This window comes from Frankliniella occidentalis, unplaced genomic scaffold (assembly GCF_000697945.3).
Source record: "Frankliniella occidentalis isolate FOCC.00 unplaced genomic scaffold, Focc_3.1 Scaffold155, whole genome shotgun sequence".
Lineage (NCBI taxonomy): Eukaryota > Metazoa > Arthropoda > Insecta > Thysanoptera > Thripidae > Frankliniella > Frankliniella occidentalis.
Window position 1 is genome coordinate 42180 of NW_026267281.1, and position 17423 is coordinate 59602.

At 56.4% G+C, this 17423-nt stretch overlaps 3 protein-coding genes across 7 annotated transcripts in view; 1 reads left to right on the forward strand and 2 right to left on the reverse strand.

Moving 5' to 3' along the window:
- The window catches only part of LOC113202324 (14-3-3 protein zeta), a 175135-nt gene that overhangs the window by 30938 nt on the left and 126774 nt on the right, over positions 1 to 17423 (reverse strand). The gene's annotated exons all lie outside the window — the stretch shown is intronic.
- On the forward strand, positions 40 to 8297 carry LOC113202275 (loricrin-like). 2 transcript variants are annotated; one of them, XM_026416408.2, is made up of 6 exons: positions 40 to 395; positions 5280 to 5474; positions 5961 to 6318; positions 6534 to 7472; positions 7599 to 7879; positions 7959 to 8297. In XM_026416408.2, exons 1-6 carry the CDS (start codon positions 119 to 121, stop codon positions 8048 to 8050), a joined length of 2142 nt encoding a protein of 713 aa, XP_026272193.1. In that variant the 5' UTR covers positions 40 to 118; the 3' UTR covers positions 8051 to 8297. The 2 variants fall into 2 exon arrangements, with proteins under 2 accessions (XP_026272193.1, XP_052127188.1); XM_052271228.1 differs by having other exon boundaries at positions 6540 to 7472.
- LOC113202274 (sodium-dependent transporter bedraggled) overlaps positions 8290 to 17423 on the reverse strand; it is a 48814-nt gene continuing 39680 nt past the window's right edge. For 3 of the 4 annotated variants that reach the window (XM_052271225.1, XM_052271224.1, XM_052271222.1), the window contains exons 4-14: positions 16299 to 16447; positions 15689 to 15819; positions 15423 to 15573; positions 14145 to 14327; positions 13650 to 13807; positions 13073 to 13295; positions 12112 to 12410; positions 11894 to 12025; positions 11536 to 11763; positions 11085 to 11285; positions 8290 to 10990 (exon numbers count right to left, since the gene is read on the reverse strand). In XM_052271225.1, the coding sequence (XP_052127185.1) occupies positions 10043 to 10990; positions 11085 to 11285; positions 11536 to 11763; positions 11894 to 12025; positions 12112 to 12410; positions 13073 to 13295; positions 13650 to 13807; positions 14145 to 14327; positions 15423 to 15573; positions 15689 to 15819; positions 16299 to 16447 (2803 nt within the window). In that variant the 3' untranslated portion in view covers positions 8290 to 10042. The remainder of the gene's footprint in view (positions 10991 to 11084; positions 11286 to 11535; positions 11764 to 11893; positions 12026 to 12111; positions 12411 to 13072; positions 13296 to 13649; positions 13808 to 14144; positions 14328 to 15422; positions 15574 to 15688; positions 15820 to 16298; positions 16448 to 17423) is intronic. The other variant, XM_052271223.1, reaches the window with a different exon arrangement.

Here is a 17423-nt window from a genome sequence, read left to right on the forward strand (position 1 = left end):
CGCCCCAGGCCGCCCCCCGCCCACAGCCGCGCCGCGGTGCGCCTCCTCAGTCCGCCGCGGCCCGCGAACCAGCACACACCTTCTCGAGGCCGAGGCACACACGCACCTAGTGCACAAGATGGGTCCCCGTGCCCTGATCGCCGTCGCGGTGCTCGTCGCCACGGCCGCCGCCGCCCCGCCCGCCGGCCCGCACCAGCACGCGCCCGCGCCCAAGCTCCTCATCTCGCCCATCTTTGTCATCCCGCCCAACGTGAGGACGCCGCCCTTCCTCCTCACGACGTCGGCGGCGCCCTCCTCGACCGAGAGCACGACGACGCTGCCGGTCCCGACCCCCGAGGCCCCCGCAGTCCCCGAGGCCTCCGTACCCGCGGAGTCGGATCGTGAGCCCTCATCCGGTGAGTGTCTTGCTTGCAGGGCAGGGACTGGGTGGCGATGTTACTCGTGCAGCTCGAATCTTTGACATGGCATGGCCATTTTGCCGTCCAAGTTTGAAACATCACGCACGGCTGCTGGAGGCACGCGCTGTCTGCTCAGCGAAGTAGTGCTCGCAACAAAGTTTGACATTGAAATTCCCCAAATGTACCTGCATGGTGGTTTACTTAAAATTCTTTTTGGAGTCATACAGTCGTACTGTTTGCTTGTAGGTGTACTCTATCGCCTATTCTCACGGGGCCATGTTGTCCCGAGGCCGGTGAAGGTGGGGATAGTAGCCCTCCCGCTCAAAGAGGTGCCGCACAGTATCGCAATTACCGCGTGTCACAGGGCTACGGCACAACAGTATGTGGGTTTGCCAACTCGTTCCATCCATAAGGCGCCATGGCCCACAGGATGGGCAAACCCTACACCGTTGAGCCGAAGCCCTGTAACACACATTATAATCATTATAATCCGTCAACATGTTTCGTTTCGTAAGCCAAAACAGCCACCCCAAAATAAAATACTGATGATGAGCCCAAATTTTTATTTGTATTACAAGGCAAATTTCTTTCATATACGAACAACGAGTAGTTGTTCGTATACAACAGTCATTTTGGAACAAATATATGCATTTGTTGTGTAGTACAAAGGGAACAACCTTTATTGGTAGGTCAAACACTAAATTGACCGGCAAAATCGACAGTCTCGTGTTGCTGACGGCTCATATCCCCCCCCCCCCGGCCACACACAGCTACACACTCAAGCTGTTATTACTCCGTCGTACACTCCGTGCGTCACGGCGACTGGCTCAGCTCCTGGTCCTCCTGATCTCGTCCCCGCGCGACTGCTATATTTCCCCTTTCGTCTTTTCAAATTTATGTTGTGTTTTTCTCCTTGAACATTGGAGAGCGCCGATGTTTGCATGTTTTGGACGCATTCACCAGAGATCACATGCACTTCCTGTACTTTCGCGCCGTGTCACCCTCTGAACGTCAGGGACCCTCTCCTCCCCCTCCTCCTCCCCCCTCCGCCAACCCCTCTTCTTCCCCCTCGTCCACCTCCTCCTCCACCCCCTCTTCCTCCCCCTCAGCCTCCCCTCCTCCTTCTCCTGAATCGGGGGCTTTCCCTTGTGCACTTGTCGTTATGTTGGACGCGACTCCGCTACTCTGGAGAATTAATTGATCCTGCTTCGGGGAAGTCCCCGCCTTGTGAGCGCAGCCTCCTCCGAGGCCTCCTCAGCGCCGCAGCGTGACCACCATCCGGTCCATGGGGGCGCTCCGCGGCCCCCGGCGGTGCAACAGGCCCCCTTGTGGTGGTTTACCCCGTTGCAGTGGCATTCCCTGACCGCGACAGCCCCTGGCATTGGAACGTACAGCGTCACCCGAAGGCATTGGCATGGCACCCCTTACAGCGCACCCCGTAGGCCGCGGCCCGCGGCCTCCCTGGCAGCAGAAAGCAGAAACCATCGGCCCACATAGCAGCCGAACCTTTATGTCAGAGTACCTGACAATTTGGCATCCCGTAGCAGCGGCATTCCCTGGTAGCAGCAAAACCCCAGGCAGTAACTCTACCCCTACCAACTCAGCTAGCTACCCCGTAGATTCTGATCCCTTGTTCTTTAATCGTGTAAGACCAAAACTCTTCCTATGCTGTGTGTACCTCCACATGACTAGTGTTGAACACAGCGAGCTACACGCTTGCAAGTGTTTTACTGTACAACCCAGCTCTTGGCCCTGGAACCGCACCTGGGCACTCACTCACCCCCCGGCCGTAGCCTCTCGCCCTGCTCTGTCCGGTTCCAGATCTCGCTCGCAGTCCAGGTCTTTCCCCTGGCCAGCGGGTTCCCCCGGAGCGGGACGCTGACGTCACGACTTCGCTCGACCCACCCGATATCAGGCCGGAGCATCGCCGGCCGACAAAGTATTGTTGGATTGGCTTTGACGCACGTTCTACTAACTACGCACTCTTTTGTACTACTACACCTACATTCTTAAATCAGAGTGCAATTCTCGCTGTCGCCGCAGGTCTCATTGGGGACGGTGTAACTTTATCACCACATCCGAGAGGGCGCTAATGTTTAGGGGGAATCACCGACAAAAAGTTCGCCCGTCATTCGCCATTACGAAACTGCGGAGGTCATTCAGCAAGCTCGCATAGCGCCTGGTAGGTAGGCAACATCTTCCCGGCAGTGCACGCGTGTACAGCGGGGTGGCCTACCCCGAGTCTCGCAGGCGCGCCGAGCTCCCAAAGTTTGCGTTAGTTAAGAAAACGGGCGTACTTTCTGAACAACCCTCCCAACCATTTGACAAATTTCACTACATTTTGAAGCGACGAGGGTCACAGGGTGCGCTCCCGCTCGCACCACTTCACGCACTGCATTGAGCTCCAGTGAGGCGGGCCCGGTAATTCAAAATAAAACGAGCTGCACGCAAAGCAGTAGCAAAGCAAAAGAAGAGTGGAGTATTGACTTCCTTCTCCTCGCCCCCCCTCCCATCCTCCTCTTCCTCCCCTCCTCCTCCTCTCTTCCCCCCTCCTCCTCCCGACCTCCTTCTACCCACCTTCTCCTCCCCACCTCCTCCTCGTCGTCGCACGACGCTAACAAGAAGCAGTCCGTAATTAAACTATTTATGTGCGGAGAGAACTCCTGGAACAACAACACCACATCCCAATCCTGTCCAGTCCAGCAGTCTCAGTCACCGCGAGAAGCTAACTAAGCCGAAAGGGGAGGGCGAGGGAAGACAACAAATCAACTGCAAACGCGCTATTCAGGTTGCATGGTTGCGCCGGATTGCACATTATTGTTTTGAATTTGTTGTTAACCAACATTAAAGTATGTTTTTTGAGCTTTACAAGCTCACAGCGCTCGTAATATCGAGTGATTTGATAAAGAGTGGACCATTTCGATTTTTAGTTTGAGTGCTCAGATTGCACCCAGACGTGGACGATTGCATGAGTCGTGGCCCCCCTCTCCACCTAAAAGGGTACCTGACCTTCTGACCCTGACGGGAGTGATGGTCAATAGGGAAACGCATCGACACAACGACGTCACGGCTTTGGGTATTATTTATTCACAACATTCAAAAACACTTTCAATGGTAAGGTTGACACTCGATTAAAACAAAGACGATTACGGTGGATTGATGGCGGCTGGAGCATTGAATGATTTGCAATTCTAAATGATGGCTAACAATAAGTGGCACCGAATTTGGCGGGACGAGCCATACGACGCTTGTTCCCTCTCCTGATGGATGGATGGCTGCCGGGCTGTGCGGGTGACCGGGCGGCTCCGCGACGGGATGGGCAGAACGCGGCGTGGCGTGGCGCGGCGTGGCGCGGGAACCTGGAACCTGTTCCCCTCCGTGACTCCCGGAGTGCGTCAAGAAGGATGTCTGTATTTCCCGACTGTATATCCCGAGATTCATCGTCGGCAAAACAGCCGGCGACTGCCGGTCGAGTTAGCATCACCTCACCCCAGCTCCGCGAAGCGAAGCCGGCCCGGCCGCGACAGAGCAGCTGCGCCGACAAACTAGCAGAGAGGAACTATTGCTGGTCGCCTTACAGACCGAAGGAGGCGAACACTTGCTTTTATTTCGTTCGTGACTAAGAACTGCAAAAATCACAATTTTTCGCATATGTAGTCTCAGTAACAAACCCTTTCGTTCTGCAGTTGCAACGACAGCAGAACGTTTTAGTTCGCCACTTCTTCCTACAGAACAAAGTGTTCGCCACTTACAAATGTAGAACAGTTCTACACTCAGATCTATTAGAAAATATAGTGAACTACAAGTACCAAAAAGTTGTATCTAAATACATTTTAATTTTTTTTTCATCCCTATGGCCAGGATTCGCAGCGGCGTTGTCTGAGCCCGCGGTGGGACCCGGGCCGGGCGGGCCGGGGTCAGAGGTCCGCGACGTAGAGACAGCCTCGCCCGCGACAAAAACTGGTTGGCTTTGGGAATGTTGCAATGACTTCCGCCCAGGGCTGCAAACCACAGCGCTCTCTAGACTCTAGAGTGATAGCCACAGCCCTAGCCCTGTGAGCAGGCAGGCTACGATGTTGTCAACATTATGCCATTTTGAGGGTTTTACTCTGGATATAGCTCCAGCAGTTTTTTTTAGTCATTGTGACATAAAAGTGCAGTTTTGCAGAATTTTGCGCTTTGTCTACTCTCGGGCTCTCCTCTGCTGGCTTCTCCCGCACCCCAGGAGAACACTGCACCAGTGTATTGCACGCAACGAACAGCACAAATAAAATCGGACCAAGAAAAGGGGGAACAATCAACGTTTTTCCGTCCCTTCCATCGCGGCAGTTTCCGCCCGTGCTCCGGGTGCAGGCCACCGCTCTCCCCGCTCGAGTTCGAGTACCATTGTACCATCTCCGGCCCGGCGGGCGCTTCTTGCCCCGCCACGCCTCGCTCCACCCACGCCGGGCGCGCGGCGCGCAGCGCGCCTTCAAGTTGACGGCTTACAATTTACAACCCATAAAAGGCCCACCGTGTGAACGACTGTGCCAATTGGTTGTGCCACCGTCACTGAGGGCTGTTTCACAAGGAGAGAGGGAAAGGGGGGGGGGGTCAGCCCCTCTCATGGCAGCTCGGCGCCGCGCTGCGCTCTGGACCCCCGGATGCTGCGCGGACCGTTTCCTTGGCCGAGCGCCTGCCCGGCCCGGGGTAGGCCGCTGGCTCCGCGCGGCCGCGCTCGCCGCCGCCGGCTGCCTACCGCCCAGGATGACTGGCGAGCCGAGCCAGCTCGGCCGGCAGGCGGCAGGCGAGCGGACACCTTCCGAGCAGAAAATCTAGTGAGCGCGTCTCTGTCGCAAGCGTACTATGATCCTTCTAATCATTGTCATTTGTTGCTTCTAGATGACGTGCTCGATGAGGATGACTTCGAGGACCAGGACGGCGGCGAGGACAGCGACAGTGACAGTGACAGCGACAGCGACGGTGACAGAGACAGCTCTGAGCCGCCAACGCCGAGCCCCGAGGGACCCGTGATTCCCGTGTCGGACCTCCTCCGCCTGTTGGAGACGCTCAGCGCCGCGGTCGAGCAGCGGGACGGTGAGTACAGTGCGGCTGGGGCGGCTGGTCTCGCTCATAGCCTCTCTCTGTCCTTGTCTCTCACGCACAGCCGCAGCCCCGCGCAGCTCGCCGCCGCCGGCCCGGGCGCCCGAGGCGGCCATCGCAATGAGGCGAACTTTGGCTCTCGCAGCGAGTCGCGGCGACAGTGGCGAGGCGGGGCGGGCGCACGGGGAAGCCGCGTGCCGCAAGTTAAAAAAAAAAAGTTTTAAAAAAAATACTCGGTTGTATCCTTGGCGCGCAGTTCTGTGTTGCCCTAGCACACATACTCAGCCGTGTATACTTGTCCTATACACCGAGTCTAATGAAAAGCGATAACACCCATCGAGTAGTTAGTTCGTTGACCACACTGAGAAATTTTCGGTCGGTGAAACTTTCACATGGTCGTGCGAACCACCGAGCAAGTCGCGAAGACGTGCGCTCGAGGTGACACTATTCCCCAATGGTTTGTGTTTTCTGTTTTCGCAGAGGAGGTCGTGTCCCGCCTCTCCCTGGGCGACCTGGGCCGGGTGGCCGACGAGCCCACCCCTGACAACACCCTGGGCGACCTGCCCGCGGCGCCGGCGGTCTCGGACGACGACAGCGACCCGTCGGTCGCGCTGGTGCGGTGGGCCATGGAGAGGTTCAGCAACGCCCAGCAGGACGAGGCCCTCGAGGAGAAGGAGGACGCGGACAGGCGCACTAACCGCGTGCGCCGCGGCGCCTTCAGCTCCAGCAGCTCCTCCAGCTCCTCCAGTTCCTCAAGCTCCTCGGGCGGCAAGTCGAACTCGCACTCCGCGTCCAACTCGCAGTCCAACGGCGGTGGCGCAGCCTCCGGCAGCTCCAGGTAAGTGCTGCTTACTGTGTAGCCAACCTTGAAAATGGGACGCACCCTACATGTGTATCTGGTTAAATGAGTACTTCCCTTTCACGGGCGATAGAATTGGGTGTACATGTACAAGATTCCTCCCCCAAAGAAGAGAAACTTTCTCGATTTACAGTGAGTGCGACTGCGCCTGCACTTACTGCCTGACTAATAGACAGTGTCTATCTCCCCCACAGCTCCAGCTCCTCATCCTCGTCCTCTGGCTCCTCCGGCGGCGGCTTTGGACATCAACCGTACTTCCAGCCGCCCAACTACGGCTACCAGCCGCAGGGCAACTTTGGCTTCGGCCAGCAAGGCGGCTACGGCCAGCAAGGCGGTTTCGGCCAGGGCGGCTACGACCAGGGCGGCTTCGGCATGGGCGGCTACGGCCAGGGCGGCTTCGGCCAGGGCGGCTACGGCCAGGGTGGCTACGGTGGTGGGGAAGACTCGAGCTCCAAGAGCGACTCCAGCTCCAGCTCCATGGCCAACGGCGGCGGAAACTACGGAGGCGGCGCCCCCAACTACGGCGGTGGCGTTCCCAACTACGGCGGTGGCGTTCCCAACTACGGTGGTGGCGTGCCCAACTACGGTGGTGGCGTTCCTAACTACGGCGGTGGCGTTCCCAACTACGGCGGTGCTCCGCAGCAGCCAAACTACGGCGGCGGAGTGCCCAGCCACGGCGGCAGCGGCCAGAGCCACTCCAAGAGTGACTCCACTTCCAGCGCCAACTCCGGATCTCACTCTGGGGGCGGTGGTCACCAGCCCAGCCACGGCGGGGTGCCAAACTACGGCGGAGCTCCCCAGCAGCCCAACTACGGTGGAGCGCCTCATCAACCAGCCTACGGAGGGGCACCAAGCCACGGCGGCAGCGGCCAGAGCCACTCAAAGAGCGACTCCACTTCCAGCGCCAACTCTGGCTCCCACTCCGGGGGCGGTGGTCACCAGCCCAACTACGGCGGTGTGCCTAACTACGGTGGAGCTCCCCAGCAGCAGCCCAACTACGGTGGTCCGAGCCACTCCGGCAGCAACTCTGGGTCCAACTCGCAGTCGGCGTCCGGCTCTCAGGGTGGCTCACAGGGCGGCTACGGAGCGCACGGAGGTGCGCCCACAGACGGCGCGGGTCTCCTTGATGTCAGGTAAGTCGCTGTGTCTGTGAGAGTGGCACATGGCCCTTTGTAAGGCATCGTGGTTAGGACGGTGGACCTGCCATGCCCCAGCCCCACCCCCTCCACTCATTGACGCCGTGGTTCTGCCCCTCACAGGACGGGCACCGGGTCCAGGCGCTGCAAGACTAAAGCCTGCACGGAGGAAAACGCTATCCTGCCGCAGTCGCACAAGGGCGCCGCCAAGCCGGCAGTGCCGCGCCCGCTGCCGGCCGGCCCCGGCGACGACGTGGTGGCTGGCCCACTGCTCAGCAATCGCGGTGGGTTCGGCGCCGCCGCCGAAGAGCCTGCCGCCCCCGCCGCGGCCGCCGCCCCCGATGCCGGCGGCAACCCCGACTGCTTTGCCACCTCCAGCTCCACCTCCCAGTCGCAGCCGCAGGGTAAGAAAAGCAGTGCTGGTGTGCACGCTTATCACCCTCAAACCCTCTCCACCCTCTCACCCCACTCTCTCACCCTCAGGCCCTGCGACCGCGCTTAGCAACCGCGGTAAACTGCCAGGCGGCGGTTGCTTCTCCAGCTCCAGCTCTAGTTCACAGACCCCCGGAAAGTGAGACCTACCAGGAGCGGGTCGTCGAACCTCGTCTTTCAACGAAAGTTTTAGCTTTAAGTATGATGTAATGATGTAAGTATGACGATTCCTTCGGTCTGGTTGACTCCTAGACCAAGGGAAACCTTCTCCCGCTATTTTGTTCAGATAAAAATATTGGGAGATGGCATTATTTGTGATCGAATGACTGACTGAGTCCCGGTGAGCGCAAGTGTAAGATGTGTATTAAAAAATTGCCAATAGTTTTGTAATTTTTGATATAGTTATTATTTTTTTATGTGTGAACGTGTGACTTTAGTTCACAAAAGAACAGACTAGTTTGATAAACACAGAAGACACAAGCACCGGGCCGATTGAACAAGTCAAATTCAACAAAACTCAACAGAATGCTGTCTCAGACATAGACCCTATTGCACAACACCATCCTGACTGGTACAAGAAAATCATTGTACTCTAAAAAACATTACACAAAAGATGCATACATAGCTACCAATTTGTTTCTAACAGAAAAGCTAACATCTTGTGCTGAAATTCCCTCTTAAAATTGAAACCATAAAGCACTGTAACATTTTTGGAATTGTTATTGTTAACAATATATTGTACAAAGCTAAATTTAAACAAAAAGTTTAAAATAGAAAATCTGAAACTCATTAAATGTAATTGGCTTGGCAGTACAACAACAAGAAGTCTTAGGTCATTAATTAAAATTTACAGCCAGATTTATCATATAACTGAGAAGTCTGGCTGCAAGTACAGTTGAACCTAAAATACAGCAACTAATATTGGCAGTCTTCATACCCTTATGGTAATTATGGTAATCATAATAGGATGTAATGTAATATGACACACTTACAAGATAACTGACAGAGGGTCAATCTCCTCCATGGTCAATTAAAACTTTGAGAAAAATTACAAATCACAGACCTTTAATCGTTGTGTACTGTGCATGAGTAAAGGAGACCTGCAAATCTATTTCATTTTCTGAGTGGTCACTACTGTTATTTCCAAAGAAAATTAGAAATTTCTATCTGTAAGCACCAGTAACTATGTAATGGAACAAAAGAGATCACATTTTCTCTTTTCTAAAAAGAAATATACTACCTACTTTCTAACGCTCTCAACAGTTTCTAAATGTCTCAACAGTCTTTCATAAATCAAACTTTAAAACAAAAACATCTCATGGCTGCAACAGGAAAAGTTTTAAAGAACAGCAAATTTATACTTACCGCACCCATTGCAAAGGTGGATTTGTAAATGCTGATTCATCAATTTACTTACATTTAGAAGTCATTGTCATAATGCAAATTTTCACAAGATATCACAGAGCGTTAGGGCCACTGCGCTTTTAACACAATGTTCCCAGGTCCACCACTATTTGATTTGTATTTTACAAGCATTGGAATTTGAAAAGCAGGTTTATAAAATAAAAATCGAAAGGTAAAATATTTTTAAATTTGGGTCAAACTAAACAGCCTGCAAAAATATCAAATAAATAAAACAAACATAAATATTGGGAAATCTTTCTTCACATGTGCGGGCTCACAGGCAGCCCACAAGTAATCTGACTGAAAAATTGGAATCTTTGTAAGAGGAACTCCACCAAAACTCCATGCAAACAGGTGCATAAAATAAAATAAAACTTCACAGAAGTTACTAGTTCATAGATGCATATGCATAAATAGTTTGGTTTCAAACCACATCCTTACACTAATTTTGTTTCATTATAACTGGTGGTTGGTGGGCCAGTTCAGGATATGCGCAGAAATAAACTAGTATTACATTAGTAATCACGAACCCCAGAACTTATCATCTACTAGACGTGACTGGATTCCAAGATTCCCTTGTAAGCAATGCAGGGATCCTATCAAATAAATAGTTACACATTAACATGAAACACAAAAAGCACAGGAAAAAAAAGAGAAAAAAAAAGAACAGTTTTAATTTAACTTAACCTCTTAGGTCATTCACAGCACTTGGATTTGGCGCGAGACACTATCTACACCATGCTGCCGTCCTCGTCGGACAATTGCACATCCTCCAGTGTGACCGGTGCCGCCCCGGGACTGGGGGAAGTCCGTGGCTCGGCGCCGCTGGGGCCGCCGCTGGGACCGGCCCGGGAGGAGTGTGCTTCCGGACTGGACTGCTTAGGCTTGGAGCCAGGCCAGGACCCCTCCCCGGCACCAGCGTTGAAGCTGGCGCCACTGGGTCGGGGGCCGGCGCCGAGCAGGTGCCGCTGCCGTGTCCTGGCCACGCACATGCTCTGGCTGCGGGCGGCGGCGGCGCTGGCGGCCGCGCCCTGGACGACCCCCGAAGACGCCGGGCGGCGCACGCTACTCCGCAGCACGTTGGCGACGTCGGCGGCCGTCATCTGGGAGTCGGGCCTCTGGTGGCCGGCGGGGCTGGACTGTGGCCGCACGAACTCCTCCGGCCGGGCCGCCCGAGGGGCCGCCACCGCCCGGGGGCCTACCGCGCCGGGGGCTTCCTCCTCCATGACGATTGTCACGTCGTGCAGCGAGGCCTGGCTGATCTCCACCAGGACGGCGGCGTAGTCTGGCGGAGCGGGAGACGGCGCTGGGTCCAGGGCGGTGGCACCCTGGGCGGCGGTGCTCTGGATGGAGGTCCGCGGCGGCCCCGGCGCCCCCGGGGGCGGCCCCCACGCCTCCGCCGCGCCACCCGCCGCGCCCACGCCGCTCACCGCCAGCTGGATGCGCCGCACGCTGCGCCTGAAGCTCTGCCGCAGCATCTTGGCGATCCTGGCGCCCGTGGCCGTGGTGTAGGACGGCGGGGGCGTGTACTTGGGCGGTGGGTCCTCCACCACGGCGCCCTCCTGGTTGCCGCCGCCCGCCGCGGCCCCGCCCGCCCCGGACTGCAGGTCGGTCTGCGAGGTCAGATCGTTGAGGTCGTCGTCGCCGTCCACCGGCGGTCGGTACAGCAGGGTGATGCGCTGCGACCAGAAACAGCGTTTCAGTGAGGTGACCGAGAACCGACTTTTACGCTGGACAATTTAAATGCCCGCGGGGTGCCCTGCTGGTACTCACGTCGAAGATGTCGGGCGGGCCGCTGGAGAGGTACCGGCAGGTCTGCACGACGGCCACCACGGGCACGGTGAGCAGCGGCAGCAGCTGCAGCATGGCGCCCACCTCGCGCGCCCACAGCGGCCAGTAGTCGTAGCCCAGCGAGACGTGCCACGAGTACAGGTCGCGCGAGCCCGCCTTCTTGAACACCGTGATGCACACCACCTGCGCGGGGAGAAAGACAGTCAGCGCTAGCAACGTTGTAGGAAAATGTGGCAACTTCTCGTGTTATTCCTTACTAAACACATGCGTGTTTTAATGGCAACTGTTTTTGGGAGCGCGCGAAATTTAATTTTTGCTTTTGGTTTAGAATCTACACATTTCTTTTAAGAAAAGAAAATTAGGAATGTTACTTTGATGTCAATATGACCAAAATAACGCCCTAGAAAAATTCGTGCTGGCAGCAGTCTCTCACCATGAGGATGACGGGGAGGATGACGTTCCAGGTGAAGGTGAGCATGGGCGCGGCCCAGGTGATGAGGCAGGAGGTGGTCTTGTGGAAGAGCGTGCTGGCGATGCTCTCGCCGCTGTAGGGCCGGCCGCGCGCCATGAGCACCGCGCCCACCTGCAGCAGCTGCAGCACCATCATCCACCAGCCGCTGCCCACGCAGAAGTCCAGGAAGTACACCACGAAGATGCCGAGCTGCCAAACAACGCAATATTTCGTGTAAATTATTTGTTTCTTGCGGGTGTGCCTGATTTTCTTACACGCTCCGTTGGTGGTCAGATTTGACTTTCTACTAAATATGGCGAAGCACTGTCTCTTGACGAACCTCGGTGGTCATTGGTAGACCCAGGATGAAGCCGCAGGCGCACGAGAAGAAGGTGATGGTGGTCTCCCAGCACTTGAGGCTCTGCGCGTTGATGGCCATGATACCCGTGATGACGCAGTGCCAGATGGCGAGCTGCGGGACATAAAATGGAAGCTCATCTGATGGTCTCGGGAAGTCCGTCGGGGCACGATGGGGGCGTCAGGGACTCTTCGACTCACCTGCTGCGCGATGCCGAACAAGATGAGCACGAAGTAGAAGAGCACGGCCCAGAAGGGCGACACTTGGTCGGCGCCCAGGAGCGCGAGCGTGGTGGGCACGAGCTCGGTGGCGAGGCGCAGCACCTGGTAGCCACTCTCCTGCGCCGCGAGCGAGCCGGGCTTCTGCACGCGCTCGCCCATCACGTAGGAGGCGTGCGGCATCCAGCGCACCGGCGTGGTCTGGTAGGTGAGCGGCACCTGGTAGCGGTCCAGCCGCTCCAGCGGACCGGACTGCAGGAACGGGTACGTGGACATGCGCTCTGCAGGCAGGAGAGAGGGCGGCGGTCAGCGGACAGCAGGGCAACACGGTCAACAGTCAACACACTCTCATTCCTATGCGTTCTAAATTACCACTAACTGCGCCATTCACTTGCGGGGTTAGTCCCAGCACTAGATCATTCGGGGTTTTAGACAAAAGGCGTTGAAAACTCGTCCGCAAACTCGACGCCCCGACGACGCCCTCGCGGCGCACCTGGCCCCTGCGAGTTGGCAGCCCAACTCGCACGCGCGCCGGGCGGCACGTGCCAAGCTAAGGCTGCAAGCACACTGCTCAAGCACAGCACTGCGTGGGTGGAGCACAGCCGAAGTTTAAAGGGAGTCTGAAGGATAATCAGGCATTATTTGTTCGCGAAATACAGCCAGAGAACGATTTAGTCGGTACAACCGAATATGTGCCATGATTTTTAAAAACCAATTAATGTTTACATTCCCACTTTGAACAAAATATGGCTAGTCCAGTGCCGGAAAATTAAGAGTTAAAACAGTGTGTCTTAACACGTTGAGTGCCACGTGAACACCACATGGTGGCCGAGCCTTGCTGGGGAACGCCACCCCTGTTAATTTCTCTGTGACTCAAAGGTGTTAAATACGTAATGGACGCTAAACGCCACTCTAGTGACGCTCTCATGACGTCCGTACTGACCGAAGGAGCTCGGCACGTAGTTGTAGCCGTGCGCCAGCAGCAGCGCCACGCACATGTTGGCGAGGAAGGCGGCCAGCAGCAGCATGGAGATGGTGAAGACGATCACGAGGCTCGTGTCGCGCTGCAGGAACTTCTTCTGCTTGTTGTGCGAGGCGATCTGCATGGCGGCGGTGCCGAGCAGCCCCCAGGTCATGAACACCTCGGTGGTGGCCGCCACCCAGCACTGCACAAACAAAGACGGCCGTCAGAGGAAGATGTCAACGGGTGCCGGGCGTCCGCCTCAAGCACTACTCTTCGGTCGTGGGTAGGCAACCCAACGGTCGCGCGGGGCAGGCGGGCCGCGGCATGCGCCGGCGCCGCGCACCGGTTCGGGCTGAACTGGCCCCTACAACTTCCCAAAAGAACTCATTCTCTTCTCATTTCAATTATTACAAAAGTAATAGTTTACAAAACGAAAGCAAATGCTTATTCTGAACTTCGAAGCTGACAAATGATTCGAAAAGCGCTATTTTATACTCCGGGTGACGTTCAGTGGAGCTTAGAGGTCCGTTACATCTGTTACACACTGTGCGCTTACGTTGGAATTGATGAAGAACTCGGTCCACTCCGTCTCCGGGAACACCTGATGGTTCGAGTCCCTGGGCATGAGCCCCAGCATCTTGGTGCACAGCACGAGCATGCCGAACACGGGCACCACCGAGAACACGTACACCACCTTGCCGTACGAGCGGAGACCTGCGGATGAGAGAAATGTGTGAGTCAGGACAGTGTGAGTCCAGGCTGGAAAACGACCGGTGATCTCCCCGCGACCGAGCCCGCGACCGAGCCCGCGACCGAGCCCGCGACCGAGCCCGCGACCGAGCCCGCGACCTTCCCTCCAGATCGTTTTCCACGTTTTTGTCCACAGTTTTGACCGGTTTAGAGGGCGTTTCCACGGAAATCCCATGGAGGCTCTCCAGCTGCCATCCTGAGCGGCCGGCCCGGGCCAGCCATTCGGATGGGACCACCCATACTTATTGACTCCCCCCCCCCCTCTTCGCTTCATCCGCCCCAATTTCTTGACCCGCCTCACCTTTGCTTAGCGAGACAAACACGATCATCCACACGACGGCCAGGTTGAAGGCGACCTGGAACTTGATGTGTCCGAATGAGTTCTCGGGCTGCGCCAGGTTGTGCCGCTGCAGCACCACCCCACTCAGGTAGTCCGGCACCGTCTGCTCCAGGTTGGGGGTGCCGTTAAAGTAGGGTCGTTGGTCTGAAAAAAAACAAAACAATTTGCACATTTGTAATTAGATCGCTACGATCCCCATCATTTCTATTTAAAACAACTCGCAGTTTTCCATAGGGCAATCGTTTAGACGCAGCCCTGCTCCTGCTTGTATCGGGGGCTGTTAGTTATCCCCCCCACGTGCGAGACACCGTGTCGATGAGACTTGGTGTTGACAAGGTGAAGTCGGGGGCACGTGGAAAGAGCCCGAGCAAGGCGCGGCGGGGAGGCGCCACCAGCCTCACTCCATATGATATCGCGTCGCGGCCCGAGAGTGCCGGAGTGATTGACCCCGCGGCCCAAAGCCCGGGAAATAAAAGGCAAAAAGACGAGGGTATACGAGCCATTTACTTTGGAGGGGGGGAGGTGGACGACGGTCCTGGCCGCCGCCGACCGGATTGGTGAGTCCGCGAGCGACCCGGTCACCGGGGCGCGGCGGGCGCGGCGGGCGCGGCGCAGACCGCGCCAACTGCCGGCGAGCCTAGGTGCTGGGTTGGCCTAGGTCAGGGAGCCGCGCGGGGTGCGGCGAGCGCACACCCAGCGGGGTGTCGCGTCGCGTTGTCACGTGGTCAGGTCAAATGCACCGGGACTTGCAGCCAAGTGGCTTGCTTGAGACGATCGTTCTGGATTGACCCTATTTCTTCTCCAGCGCCGTGCCACAACCTGCGTCAGCGGCATGGCACTCGCCGCGGCTGGACAAGATATCGACCTCCGACCGAGGAGGACGGCTGGTCAGAGAGGAGGGCCCCCGGCGGCGTAGCCATTCCCCATAGGTACATCACGTTAGCATAAACATTTTCGTCACCACAGAACTTTCTGATGCTTGTGATAGCTGTAAGGTATCGTTTTACTCAAATTTTTATTTTTTGCCAGTGTATTATTGCTTTGAAAAAATCCTGTATGAGTTTTTTAATGCCTGCGATTTGCGATCATTGACTGGATGCTGGTAAGTATGTGTACTAACAATCTCGCTCTCGATCTCGCTTTGGCTGAGTGGCCGTCTTCGAGCGGGAAACCGAGTGGCGCGCCCGCGTGAACTCCTCACCCTCACGGGTGGGTCGTGCGACCAGTTCCAGTGCTCACCTTCTCTGTAGAGGTCGAAGGGCTCGGCCCAGCGGTAGCGGTCCTGCTTCGTGATGAACGAGTCCCTGAAGTAGATAAATATCCAGGACACACCCACCGTGCTGTACACGCCGATCAGTGCCTGCGCCACGAGCAGCGCGATGCCGATCCCCTGTGCAGACGAAACATGTGAGTACGTACGGCGATGTGCGGACCTAGACTGCCATTTCCTCAGAAAGCGACCAGAAATAATTGAAACTGAAATAATTTTGGTGGAAGCCGTTTACCTGGAAGACTGGAGAGATGCGCCACATGTCGACGGCGCCCGCCGCCAGGAACTGGCCCAGGCAGACTTGAAACGTGTACAACGGGATTCCGAACACGGCAGACAGGATCAGGAACTGGATTATGAAGTTGGCTGGAAGGCGGAAAAAGATGTAAAATAGATAGGCGAATGGTTCACTGGTACAATGAAAAGCTCGCGAACGAAAGTGACCCGCCATCGTCACACTCCCTGTCACCGACGACGGTTTATCTTTCGTCCTTGAACAGTTTCACGTCAAGTTGAATATTTTTAACAGCCAAATAAAATGAGTCGTATATTAGAACAACATGCCGAGCAATTTTTCATTCGTATTAAAATCGAATAAAATTTCACAACACGTAATGAAAAGATTATTAAATACCATTTCTTTGATCTAATGAAAATATCTTCACAACAAGTAATGAATATGTAATGACACATTTTTATTAACAGTACGCCAGTTGCTTAAGATTTTTGAAACAATGTCTTCAATTAAATCAATGAAATGAAAAGCAAACTACAGTGTGGCAAGTGATGACAACGCTGAAGACGGTTTGCGTGTGCGTGCCGTGGCACCGCACATGTGAACGTACCTCCGAACTGCACGCTGAGGACGGCGAACCTGGAGATGTTGAAGAGCCCCACGGTGCAGCCGAGGCAGGCCAGCGTGGCGCTCAGGTTGTGCGGCCATTGCCCCAGCGGACTGGCGGCGCGGGCGCCCTCCGGCATCACCTCACATGACCTGCCGAACACAGAACACACACCTCGGGTGAGAAGCGGGCCGCGGACCGGACAATCGCTTTCCAGAAGCGCAAACAGAAACCAGTCGGTAAAGATGAGGCAAATTACTTTAAGACCCAACAGAGTTTTAAGAAGCGTCTTGATCGGGTCGACCACCACAAAAACCACAGGAACTCGCCGACACGATAGGGGTCGAGACCCGAGCGACTGCGAGGCGACTGGAAGACCAGTATAGCGCGAGGATTGGCCCTGACAATGAGATCCAAACAGAAACGGTCATGTTCGTCTGCGCCCTGCCAGTCTCCCAGCGGGTCCAGCAGGATGACACCCGTGCCTACCAGGCGGCGGTGGCCGTCTCGTGCCGCGGCCCGAACAGGAGTGCACAACAAACGCGTCCATCGCATCCTCACCGCCAGGGCGACAACTGCGACCTTCCCCTTGCAGCGCGCGGAAGCGGCAACCGGCTGCTCTGGGAAGCGAGCGCACCGCGGGCAAATGTAACGGTAGGAAACCACTTGTCACACCCACCAACCGGCGGGGCGTCCTTGTCCAAGGCGCGGGGCGGGGCGGGGCGGGGCGGCACAGTGCGCGCGCTAATTCACTTAGTGCCGCCCGGCGCCGCTTCCCGCCGCCGTTTCCGTATTCACCGCCGGGCCCTCCCGGTCAAATATTGCCGCAGCCGCGCTGCAGCGCCGCCCGTGGCGCCCGCGGCCTTGTGCGCGACTCTGCCTCCACAACCGCGGCGCTGCAGCGCGCGGCACTCTGCCGTGTTGTGTGCCGCAGGGGTGCTCTCCAAACGGGCAGTAAAACTACTAGAAGAGGAACAGGAAAAGTGCCGGCCCCCCTCCAAATCCCCCACGGTTCGCTCATCCGTCGCCGTTGGCTTTGCGGCGGCAGGCGTAGAGTAGCGGTCTGGTCCTGTCCGGCCAGGAGGCGTTCTCATAGCGGTAAGCTCGCCGGCGGCCCCACCCCACCCC

Excerpts from the sequence above, each read along its gene's own strand:
- LOC113202275 (XM_026416408.2), top strand. The coding sequence starts at position 119 with ATGGGTCCCCGTGCCCTGATCGCCGTCGCGGTGCTCGTCGCCACGGCC. Across the intron at positions 6,319-6,533 it reads GCAGCCTCCGGCAGCTCCAG|CTCCAGCTCCTCATCCTCGT; the intron begins GTAAGTGCTGCT and ends TCTCCCCCACAG. Across the intron at positions 7,880-7,958 it reads CTCCCAGTCGCAGCCGCAGG|GCCCTGCGACCGCGCTTAGC; the intron begins GTAAGAAAAGCA and ends TCTCACCCTCAG.